General features: G+C 38.3%; 2 protein-coding genes across 2 annotated transcripts; one reads left to right on the top strand and one right to left on the bottom strand.

The window, feature by feature from the left end:
- On the bottom strand, positions 1 to 6429 carry LOC136432575 (calmodulin-lysine N-methyltransferase-like). Its single transcript, XM_066423959.1, has 10 exons — positions 6300 to 6429; positions 5344 to 5540; positions 5109 to 5170; positions 4922 to 4982; positions 4740 to 4794; positions 4398 to 4461; positions 3805 to 3940; positions 3149 to 3212; positions 2526 to 2654; positions 1 to 2119 (listed from the first exon to the last, which is right to left on the bottom strand). The coding sequence occupies exons 1-10, from the start codon at positions 6414 to 6416 to the stop codon at positions 2045 to 2047; spliced, it is 960 nt and encodes a 319-aa protein (XP_066280056.1). The 5' UTR covers positions 6417 to 6429; the 3' UTR covers positions 1 to 2044.
- A 217-nt stretch (positions 6430 to 6646) lies between these two features.
- LOC136432572 (3-hydroxybutyryl-CoA dehydrogenase-like) lies at positions 6647 to 11744 on the top strand. Its single transcript, XM_066423957.1, has 8 exons — positions 6647 to 6862; positions 7714 to 7853; positions 8334 to 8439; positions 8912 to 9006; positions 9419 to 9515; positions 9810 to 9908; positions 10621 to 10767; positions 11455 to 11744. Exons 1-8 carry the CDS (start codon positions 6757 to 6759, stop codon positions 11634 to 11636), a joined length of 972 nt encoding a protein of 323 aa, XP_066280054.1. The 5' UTR covers positions 6647 to 6756; the 3' UTR covers positions 11637 to 11744.
- The last annotated feature ends 601 nt before the right edge of the window (positions 11745 to 12345 follow it).

Raw genomic sequence — 12345 nt, 5'->3', positions numbered from 1 at the left:
TTGCAGTTCAAATTCAACTTTATTTCCTGGATTTCTTAATAAAAGAATTCTACATGTGATAATACTATGGTACCTCATGTAGTGGTAGCATATACAGGTGCAGAGGCAGATGCAAGAGTCTGCTAAAATAGACATGTTTCTGTAAGGTCTTGTTAAAAGCTTTTACAAGAGCAGCAAGGATAATTGAAGTTTGCTATGTTATTCGCTACAAAGAAGATCAGAATAGCTTACTATTCTCAGTAAACTTGTCTGTCTTCATTAACTTGTAATCTTCTGCACTACATTGTCTTCATTGCATAACTATATTATCTCCAAAATGTTACACATGGTGGATTATTAAATCTCCATCTACATGTAGTAACATAAAAAGGGCTCTTTCATTCAAAACGTCAAGAGAGCAGGTAAGTTTTTTTCCTAAATTGAGATGGAGAATAATTTGATAGATAGTATTTAAGCTAACATTAAAAATTTCCCATTGTCCCTTCTTGAAAATTCTAAAATGGAATAGCCCTAATAGTAGTAAACATTTTAAAATCACACAAAAATGTAGTTAGTGGGACAATTGTAACTTTCCTCTTTTCTTACAAACGACTTTCTTAACGAGCACTAGCAACAAAAATGGGAGCTAGAAAACATAACGATCTTGCCTTCCAACATCTGCTTGGAGATTAGCAGTCTATTGGGGCATGTCCACATATAAGGCCATTTCATGTTAACACAGTAACACAGCTTTGCTTATGGAATGTTAGTGCTGCACATGTTTGATCCACATGAAAGGGTTTACACTAATCATAGTGTTTACATACATACTAAGTGTGCACACAGGCCAACAAACCAACTAAAACTCATATTTGTCTGCGGCTTAAGTCCATGATTGCACTAGCTGCACCTTTGAACCCACTCATTTGTGTTGCTGTCTAGATTATATAAGACATCAAAAAAATAATGTCCCCAAAGTTTATAACTGAAAGCATAATCACAGTTCAATCATGATTCAATGGGACTATTTGAAACTATATTCTTACATCACGATTGACGATGGAAACAATTTCACACATTGTAGAAGTACGGAACACCAGAACTGTAAAAAAAAATCATGAGAAGTCATATTGCAAGCAGTAGTTTTTTTGGTATGTTTCTTCTTCATTTGCTGGTACTGCAAACAGCAACAGTGCTTTATTTTTGCAATACATTTATCACTTTTGTGACTATGACACATGTACATGTAACTGCATAGATTTGTTTTAATTTGCATAATTCTCCTTGAAAGACATTGTCATTTGCATGAATCTCCTCTTTGATGCGAGTGGTAATTTGCATAAATGTCCTTATTTGGTGTCAAGCTCCTCCAATAGATGTGACATCACATCCTGTATTTTGCAACATACTCAGTGACTTGGTAAGCTGGAATGAGTATTACTTTAGTCTACACTGCCTTTAGTACATGATTAAATAGTGCAGAAGGAAACGATAGTTTTGCTAATTTCCGACATGGAAAAGGCCTTGATTATTAAAATCATACATCGCAGCTGTTCTACAGGCAGCTGGCTATTCATTATCATTAGTCAGTGGAAGTCCCTGTGCAGATATGAGGCCCTTTATAAGGGGGAAGACTTATAGCTTTGTAAGCTGACACATTGCAGTATCATACTAGGCAGTAAGTATAAGAATAGGATTCTTCTCAAAATCTGTCAATCAACAAAGTATGTACTGCACCAAATGTAAATGCACAAAGGAGTCAAAGCCATATATCTGCATAGAGATAAGCACATTTTCCAAATATAAAAAAAACACTGTCTTCAAAATACCTGACTACATAAGAGATCACGTTTCCACTGAACTGAAAACAGCCCTTCATTTCTGCATGCACTTTCACAGGTCAGCAGTTTTAAAACATCATTTGTGCGGCTAAAGATAATAAGACAAAAGAAATATGTCTCGATAGAAACTTGCAGCTGTTGATGTTGTTCCATGCAGGAACGGCAGTGTGCTGCTCAGCTGGTCTGTACAGCAGGTAGGAACAGCTGTATGCTGTCCACAGCTGTTATTGCTTGGTGAGGGTCAGCATGATGGGATAGTGGATATCTGGGTTGTACCTGTCTCTGTCTTCTGCCTGCAACTAAACAACAACAACAACAACAACAACATGTAGCTATCATAACTCCAGTCTGTGCAAAACTCAAGGATGACAACACAACTTTCACATACTGTAAAATCATTTACTTTTGTAATGAAAGTAGGTAGGAGGAAATGCAGTAGAAGGGAAATAGAGGTTTCTGTAGTGTTTTAAATTTGCATTTGAAGCGATTCTGTAGTAAAGATTTTGTAGCACTGCAGTCATACTTAGGAGAAAAAAATCTGCATTGTCATGAATTCACAGAGGACAGCTCACCACGACAACTACAAATAATACCACTGCAGATATTTCATGTATTACGGTACATATATCCTGCTTCAAGGTCATGCTCACATTAAGAACATAAACATTGACAACAGACAAGATACAAGTTACGAATTACTAGTACCTTAAGATGAAGCGCCCAGAGGATTTCTTCATGGTTCTCTACTGTAGTAACCCTGAAGAAAGGCTCAGCTAGTCTGCAGAAGTCCTCCAGCGTCTGGTTCCGCCGAGGTGCAAAGATTGTTGCCACACCCTAAAACAACACACCCTGTTATTTTTGTTTGTTTGTTTGCTTGTTTAATTAAGATCTCCATTTGCATTCAATTAAAAAAAAATTAAATTAGGGAGTTAAACTAAATGTAAAGAACAAAAAATGATACAATTGGTGGACAGAAAATTAAACATAATCAAATGTGGTGAACTTAAAAGTGAACGGGGAGAGGTCAGAGGTCAATATATTCTTAACAGTGAAAAGGAAACCAACTCACTGATTCATATCAACATCACCATAATCATGGTTGCTGCACATCAGTAACTTTATATTCTTGTCTGAGCTGCTATTTCCCCTTTACATACACAACCCAACCCAACTCTACATGGTCTCTCTCCACTGTCCTCCCCCAAGTTATTGCTATGCCACCATATATGTATACAACAACAAAAGACCATTGACAAACAAACAAAAATGCCATCAAATGTGCATGGATGGTTAAAAAAATATACATGTAAGTAGATACATGTACTCACATTTGGTTTGAGAATTCTGAATATACAGTCCACAAGGGGCCGTCTGTACTGGTCAAAGAATAGGCTGGAAAAATAAATCAAAGTCATGAAAGTGCTTATCAGGCTACTAAAAGTTTATGGCTGACCCAAAATATAGTTATTGTGGACACAACATGTGATATCTCATCATATTAATCTCCTTATTTAACCCCTATCATTTCCTGTAGAATCCATAAATTAATCAATACGTCATAGTTTCTTACACTCCACAACCATGTGATTTTTATCTGAAGATATTGCAGTGTTGGTCCCCTTTTCAGTTTGCTTATTTCTGACATCCTACCATTCCATGTTTGAAGGTTTTCATGACCTCCCTTCCCCATTTCAGTGGCACACATGACAGACGAGCTTGTATCAAAGTGCCCCCTAGCAACATACATCTGCACTGCATGTTATACATGGCTTAAATCTTCACCCAGCTGTCTAAACACTTTAACCAAGAGAGAATCAGTAGCTAAAAGATTTCTTCAGTGTGCTAAAGGTTAAAAGGCTTGAAAAGGTTTAAAACGGAATAAATATATCCTTATCTGACAGTCATTTCTGCAAAGCCACTACTTCAATAGCAACAAAGGAAGGAGGAAAGTTTTAATATTACATGTACCAAGAGTGCACCTTACCAGTCTGCACAGATGACATGATCAAAAACCCCAGCCAATCTGTCCAACTGGTCCTGTTCATCCCACTTCAACACCTGGCAGGAAACCTTGGTGTCTCCAAACTGTGCAGAATTTCTCTGCAGAATTTGGTCCACATCTGAGTAACAAAGTTGTCAAGGAAGACATTCTACAAACTACAGTATCCCACTGAAAGGACAATGTTCTACAATAGATCATTCACTCGTAATAGGTGGCATCACGCTGCTTTTGGCCGAATTTGTTTATCGCCCGAAAATCTATCATTACAATGGATGTGACCTGCCAACATCGGCCATTCCATAAACATCATGCAGTGATCAAGAGGACACTGGTCGCATTGCTGCCAAGAATGTCCAGACTCATCAGGCAAGCTATTTTTCTGCTGTGTGATATCGAATTAAGCATGGAATGGGGGTAATGCTTTATGATTATCAACGTATCTGTAAGGTGTGCACATACTGGTAGTTGCTATCTTGATGACAGCCACATGTACCTACATCTACTGCTTGGCTGCTTTGATACCATGGTCATACATCTGAACTTATACTTCTGATTCCACATTTACAAAAGGATACTCTCCACAGACTTTTCATTGCCATCTGTCAACACAACTTCTTCAGCCTCAGATGCAATGGCCACCTGAAATGAGAGACAAGTCATCAGAAAGAAACTTTTTATTAAAAGAGCTATAAAATCTTTCTTCTTTTCATCCTCAATTGAGTTGAAGCATGATGCTTTTAATAGCTAGTAGTGCATAGTGACTTTGCGTTTTTAGCCAAGCATACTGCTTTACCCCTTCTCTTCTCGATAAGTGTGTTGGGTTTTTTTATGTGCAGAGGTACAATGCCTGAGCTTCATACATTGGCTACTAGCATTACTTTAAGGCTAAACTGAAAGTATATAGTAGGCATACTCACAGCAACTCCAGCAAGACATGTCATCCCTCCTCCAAGTTCACAAACTGTCTGGTCCCTAAAAAAGGAAAGACAGTATTCATAATTTTTGTGTCATTTTCCATAGGTGAATACCAGAAAGGATTTGCTAGAGTTTAACATCACACAACATAAAAATTATTTCCAACATAACATGTACATCTTACCTGAAAATCTCTTTGTTCTTCAGACAGTAATAGGTCAGAACCTCCTCTGATGGCCAAATACCTGCATTAGATTCAAAAAGTCATCATAAGGAAAAACCACTGAAAGCATTGGAAATCAAAAAGTACCAGTAATTTTTTTCTCAAATTGAAACTACAGTAATTAGAAAGATGGTAGTCAGTAACTTACAGACATTTCCTGTATTGTTGAACCCAATCAAAGCCTCATAGGTGAAAGAACCACCAAGTTGTCTGGCAGAAAGAATGAAAAGCATTAAAGACAGCAATCATCAATTAATCGTGACACGATACAATGCAAACATCAGCTTTTTGCTATGCGGTATCTTATTTCCTTATTTCTTTCAAACGACTTTAATAGAAGAACTGACAACAGAAAGCAATACCACAACTATGATCTTCCAAACCTTATGTCCATCTTAAAGTTGGGCGCAACATCACAGGTGTACTCGAACCACTTAGCGTCCTCCTTGTTGGCTCCCTCCCTCTCAGTCAAGATGGAATCATCCAGTTTTGCCTTCCGTGTTTTCAGGAGACCGAAGGACTCAAACCTGCGCACAGATATGGCCTCCACCTTGCCGTTGGTTGCACGCTGTTTGAGAGCCTGAATGCAAGGAAAAAAGTAGAACTTACATCTCCATGGAGTTTAATTGCTTAGAAGATGATTGGTTCATTAAATCAAAATACATTTCTAATGCTATTTATTTAAAGTTCAATAATATGCACATGAGTAGACAATAGGCAAGTAGGCAAGTGGAAGGTTGGGTTTCAACTTTCAACCACCTGTCATGCCATTCTTTTTTCCCCAAAATATCAATATATTTTATCATCATTATAGTTAATCGTTCTTGCTCAGGAATGTAAATGAGTCTTATTTTTTCACTATTTACAGGACCATCCTCAGGGTTAGGGTTTGGGTTGGCAGGATTGTGATGATGTATTCACCATATCATCATATCATATATAGGAACATCCTGTGAATGTCGATAGTGCCCCAAAATTCGTATGGACAGGATCATCCTGTCAACAGTGCCAAAACATTCTTATTGACAGGAACACTCTGTCAATAATGCCCAAAACATTGACAGGAGTAGCCTGGGCCTTTGGGGTATTACAATAGAGAAATTAGAGGTGGCCGTTTCAGTTTAACTTAAAATTACAGGATCCGTCTTCCTTACTTTCGTGCCTTTGCTTTTTTTTATTTTCGATAATTCAGTAGAGTAACAGACTGTAAATAAAAAGTACACCCCAGTCTAGAGATTGAGAACGAAATAGGTTCTACGTTCTCGCAATAACACTGGCAGTTTTAGAGCTGTCAACTAAAAAATCTGCACCCCGCTATAGTTCAAATATGTCAGCATACCCTTCCCAGTAATTTCCACCTCTCCCTGGCCGCACTGGTGACCACTCTGCGGGCGGACAGGCTCGGACAGTCCGAATGTCTGCATCCAGAGGAACCGTCGTCCTGACTGGACGCCATCTTGACAGGTCAGAGGTCGACAGAGCAGTACATTTAAGATCAGGGTTACATTACATCTTTTGTGACAAAATTGCTTGCAATCTGTGTTATGATACGGACATTATCTTAAAAACATGAAATTATTTAGAAAATGATAAATACTGATTAAATATCAAATGTGCTTATAGTATATCAAAAACATTTTTTTTTACCAATTAAACAGTTTTTACCCTTTGAAGTGACTGATTGGTTTCTTCCATGACTGGAATGCCATTCATAGTAAGTCAGACTGTCAGAATATTGTTTCTACTACACTTTACGTAACCAAGGAGGTTAAGAATTTCTCAACAGCGAGTGAGACATGAATGGAGACTGTTCGAGCAGTGCGACAACAGACACAGGAGTTCCCGACCAGCGGATAAAGATCGCTGTGATAGGATGTGGTCTTATGGGCACAAGAATCGCAGGTAAACTTTGCCATGCGTGAGTTTGACATGAATGAATGAACTTTATTTCTCCTCAACAATCGTACATGGTACAATGTATGGCATGATTGCATCAAGTCAACAATACTACAAGGCTAATCTATCCTACAATTCTAAATGGGTAATTCATGTATGGGTAATTCGGTCTAGCTTTTGGAATGACGTGTAACGTTATAAAGAAATTGACCTATGTACTGGTGGATAAAGGAGTTGGACAAATTGACAACAATTCATAGAAAATATCGTTTTGAGTACCAGATAGGGCGAAATTTTGACATGCAGCTTACAAACAGTGTCCTGTATTTCCACATCCTTTCAGCAACTAGAACTAATTGCTTTAATTTTGTACCAAGTTACAACTTACAAGTTCCGAATTTAGCATAGAGCCTTGTCTGGACCCCCCATGCAGGCCCTCCCAGAACCCAGAGGTCCTGGGTTCGAATCCCCTGATATACCACCATAATTGTGCCCTGATGAAATGTACTTTATACACAAATTTTCTCACTCAGGTGCACGACTGGAAATGAATATCTAGCTAGCTTTGGTTGGGGACGTCCCTCGGATAGGACGTTAAATGGAGGTCCCGTGTTTGAAGAGATCCACACCGCGAGCACGTTAAAGAACCCACTACACTTATCGAAAAGAGTTGGGGTTCAGAGTGTGGTATGAGTTGATCAAATAAGTCTGTCTGGATATGCAGCTTTTAGTTTTACTCTTTAGTACAAACCTGGAGTGGTGTGTAACTTTAACTTAACTTCAACTTAAAGCCAGGAGGTGATATATCGGGCATGTAACACAGCCATTCGTCAAACAAACACTGTTTCCTCCTGCAGGTGAACTGTGTCTGTGTGGCTGTGCGGTATCCCTGTATGATAATGACAGGACGGCCCTGAGTACGGCTGTGTCCAGGATCCACCAGGACTGGGAGCACCTCAGGACAGAGGGACTCCTCCTCAACCAACAGACACAGGCTGTAAGAATACAAACTAAATGTGCTCAGAAATTGTTTCTTCTTCAAGAGACTTATTGGGAAAGCTTAGAGCTATCCACAACAAATCTTCTTTTTTTTTCCGTCCAATTGCAACATACTCACCACTATTTAACAGTTGTTTCAAATTTCTGTGAGGTGGGAAGTGAAGTGGACATTGGGCCGCTTTATCTGCATGTAACTGTATGAATGTGACTGTTTTCCTTTTAAGAAATAACAGATTTTGATACTGTTCGTGTTTCTTTGTACATTTTATAGATAGAAGGTTTGATTTGGTAGTTATTGCATTGAAAATGTTGCTACTTCCATTTCATGGCATTCACCGCTGATAACATTTTCTTGTTTATTTATGTCTTAATATGATATTCCTGGAAATATTACTCGTAAAACTTTTTGCTCCAGAAGTCTGTGTACAATCGTAGGTATGTACTAGTACAGTAATTTAAAGGTAACTTGTATTTTCAGACAAACCTGATCTGTGCCAATAGTTTAGAGGCAGCTGTGGAAGGGGCACAGTTTGTACTGGAAGCTGTTGTGGAGAACCTTCAAGTCAAAAGTGAACTCATGAGAAGTACAGTTTTCATTCATAACTATCTATAATCTCATTCTCATTTTTAGAGCACTTATATTACAAGCTGTTTTGAACATCCCCTGCCATTTTTGTGACATAGTATGTGCAACGTAATTGTGACTTTATGATGCAGGAAAACAAACAGGAAATGTTAATTGGTGTAAATACCACCATTATTGACCAGTGAAAACCCACTCCGCATTGCATTTGAGACCAGGTAATTGTGATCAAGGCAGAAATTTTGAACACATCAATCCTTGTAATAAACAACATTCTCAAAATGGGCAAAGATAGCTATTTTTTGCTGGACACACAAAACATGTACTAGTATACAGTAGTTGATATCTCTGTGGTGCTGCCCACGGTGCTGAAACATCATTCAGTTGTTTCACAGCCTGGAACCAGTTTTCAGATGATTATTCACTAACTTCACTGTATGTTGGTTACTACTTTATACCCTTTCTCCCTGTAGGAATATCTAGCACATGTTCTGAGACTGCTGTACTCGGTACCAACACCCTCAACCTGGATATCACTGCTATGTCAGAACATGTTCTGCACAAACAGGTAGGAAGGAAGCAAAGAAATAGTTTAACCATCAGGATATTAAACAACATCCCAAAATTTATATTGAACTGCTCAAAAGCAGCAGACCAATGATGATGATGACTAAACTATGTCAGACAATACAAACAGAAGGATGTGTTGTATCATTGCCATTCAAAACATGATAAAAGTTGGCTCTTTTGTCGAAACAATTTTTGTTTTGATACTATACCAAAATGAAAAGGTAAAGTATCAAACGGTGAAAGACCACCAACAAGACATTTTGCCCCTCCTGTTACATTACTGCAAAATGGTGATAAAATCTGGAGGCTATATCATGTCTACATCTGCTGTGTTTAAAACATGTAGAAAGAAGGTACTGATTTTTAGTTCTTGATGAATAACTTTTCTATCCTTTTTCTACTCCTACCAGAGACTTATTGGTATACGATTCCTGTATCCAGTTTACACCATTCCTGAAGTAGAGGTGACTATGGGGGGCAACACAGATGCAGCTGTTCTCCAGAGAGGTTGGTACTTAGATATCCTTTACCACAGTTGAACATTTGTTTAAATTCAAATATTCAATTCAGTAAGACTGCATGTTTCTGATCAACTCTTTCACATTATCTGAATAAAATTTGTGTCAGATGTTAATTTTGGGATGACAAAAATATGAAGACTAGTTGTAAGAGTTGCATATTCCAATAGTTACTGTAGTTAAGATGTGATTGGGAAATGTGCAAATTGACCTGCACTGTAATGTAACTTTTGCTTGACATTTCTGTCTGCAAACTTCACCAGTGTGCCATGTTTTTTTCCAGTTGGTCAGCTGATAGAACACCTAGGTAAGGTCTTGTTTGTGAGAACTGGCAACAACCCCCTTATCCTCACACCACAGCAGGTGCAATCCAGGCAAATAGGTGAGTCAAGTAGCCTTCTTATGATTGAATGGGCACATTTATTTGAGTAAGGTAACACTTGAGTTGACAGTATGTATGAAGCCTCTCGCATGAACCACGATAAAGCTTGCTGAAAACCTGTCATAATGGTAAGGCCTAGGGAAAGAAATATTGTGTTTCTGGTTACCCTACCAACCCTAGCAAACACCTGCTGATCCAAGCCTTAGTCTGCTAACAGAGTGTGAAATACAAAATGTCTGTTTTGAATTTCATCACCTTTTTTTGTCTGACATCCAAGTGATGAAATTCAAAACAGACATTTTGTATTTCACACTCTGTTAGCAGACTAAGGCCTGGAACAGTTGATATAATGATGTGTGGGAAACACTGTATTTCTTTGTTTCGTTTATCAATGTACTTGTCCTTGCCGTACAATATATCATATATCTGTACAATATAATAAAAGTGTCCTGCATTTCAGTTTTAATCATTGAACAGTAATTGTTTGATCACTTCGACCGAAATGTGAAAAAAAGAAGAAAAGGAAAATCCCTACCTACCTACCCTACCGGTTCCTTTTTTCCAAACCGTGATCAGAAACACAACATTAATTTTCCTAGGCCTAATGGATATACCATTTCACTACCTGTCTGGTAGTACCACAAATCAGGTAGTATCTGAAGCCTTAGGTACCTAATATAGTGCAATCTCATTATCATTACTCACTTTCAAGCATGGAAGGAGAAGGTCCAGCTACAGCAGAGGGCGAGGGAAAGAGGATCACATGGAGAATTGAATGCTTCTAGTCATGCAGTAGTCGGTATGCTACAACACGCAGCAACAAACAGTAGGACTGAACCAGAGGACAACAGGCATACAGGTAACAGATATTATAATGAATCTACAGCTGACCCTGTAACAGACAATATGCGTCAGGATTATTACAGCAACATGAGGGCATTCTGGAGACAGAAGTGATTGTATTGACTTTATAGTATATAAATTATACTCAGGCTGTTTTGTGGCAGTAAATGTCATTGTAGATCCTTTTCCACAGTACGGTTAATCCTCATGATCACACAGCTTCCTCAGGAGGTAACAAAAAGTTTTGAACATCAACAAAATTTTACAATGTATGCAAATGTACCCACCCTCAGACAAGCAGTTTGTTATGCTATGAAATAGCAAAGTTTGGATTTATATGTTTTTAGCATCATAACGTATCTATGAAGTGTTTACTTTAGGGAGTCACCCTTAGTTTGTTCCAGGCTTTCTGTTGGTGAAGGGAAAGCCTGGAACTAACTCGAATGACACTATTAAAGGCAACTATATTCCATCTCTCTCATCTCACCTTTCACAACGGTACCAGGCAGCTCTGGTGCCTGAAGGTATTGATCTTGTTTTATGACACCTTTTCCAGCTGAGTGTTATGCCTTGACTTTACCGTGTACATAACGGCTGGTGGACCATATAAGTACCGTTTGTGTAATAGCTATCATCAATAACAGGCAGTCTGGGTCAAGCTGAGCTTGTAAAACTAAAAGACGGCGGTTGTAATGTGTTCCAGGTTCCTCGCAAACAGGCAATGAATGTATCATCTGTACGGCGCGGGAAAGGAACTGCCTGTTGAGCCCCTGTAACCACCTCTGCTGCTGCATGGAGTGTGCCAAGTCCCTAACAAACAGGCACCAGAACTGCCCCATGTGCCGGACACCTATTGCTGAGGTCCTGAGGGTCTTCAATGCGTAGGGTTTGTCTCCTATTGGCTCAAGTACTAGATTATGTTACTTCATGATCATTCCATTATGTGATTACATTCCATTCTAAGAATACTGTGACTTGTATCACATGCATTTTTGATTTTCTGTTAAAGAGTTCTTCAACATTTCTAAAATATCAAGGGCTATTCTATGGATGAAACATGAGGGGAAAAATTGTAGTAAATAACCCCACCTATTGTGTGTTGTACCCCTATCTGTATAACCCAGGTTTTGGGTATTCCAATGCAATGATAGACACTTGAAAGTAGCGCTCTCTGCCTCAAACAATCCAACTTCAGGTACTGGATTGATATCTAGTCCTGGGACCAGTATATGTAAATAATATACATACGTACTTGTATATGCAAATACTTGAAATGAATTAATAGATGTTTGTATGTGTGTGACATTCTACTATTCACCATCTTCAGTAATTATAATAAGAACTGTTGTTCATTGTGCAATATTTTGCTGGGATGGACGTGACCTACTTATAGCTTGTACATGACTATATATTGTTGTTGTTGTGTTCGCATGCTTGTAGAGTTATTTCATACTAATGAACACATTGCAGGATGACCCTCATTTTGTATATTCTAATATCAGTTTTGATAACATCTTGACATCTGTTGGTGTATGTTTGTAAATAATCTGTACCACACACTTAACTCCTTACAAATCAACAATAACAAAAAATG

This window comes from Branchiostoma lanceolatum, chromosome 4 (assembly GCF_035083965.1).
Source record: "Branchiostoma lanceolatum isolate klBraLanc5 chromosome 4, klBraLanc5.hap2, whole genome shotgun sequence".
In the NCBI taxonomy this organism is placed as follows: domain Eukaryota; kingdom Metazoa; phylum Chordata; class Leptocardii; order Amphioxiformes; family Branchiostomatidae; genus Branchiostoma; species Branchiostoma lanceolatum.
This window is presented reverse-complemented; position numbering and strand designations above follow the sequence as displayed.

Excerpts from the sequence above, each read along its gene's own strand:
- LOC136432575 (XM_066423959.1), bottom strand. The coding sequence starts at position 6,416 with ATGGCGTCCAGTCAGGACGACGGTTCCTCTGGATGCAGACATTCGGAC. Across the intron at positions 5,171-5,343 it reads AACTTTAAGATGGACATAAG|ACAACTTGGTGGTTCTTTCA; the intron begins GTTTGGAAGATC and ends TCTTTCTGCCAG. Across the intron at positions 2,120-2,525 it reads TCTGGGCGCTTCATCTTAAG|TTGCAGGCAGAAGACAGAGA; the intron begins GTACTAGTAATT and ends GTTGTTGTTTAG.
- LOC136432572 (XM_066423957.1), top strand. The coding sequence starts at position 6,757 with ATGAATGGAGACTGTTCGAGCAGTGCGACAACAGACACAGGAGTTCCC. Across the intron at positions 9,516-9,809 it reads TGCAGCTGTTCTCCAGAGAG|TTGGTCAGCTGATAGAACAC; the intron begins GTTGGTACTTAG and ends GTTTTTTTCCAG. Across the intron at positions 9,909-10,620 it reads GGTGCAATCCAGGCAAATAG|CATGGAAGGAGAAGGTCCAG; the intron begins GTGAGTCAAGTA and ends CTCACTTTCAAG.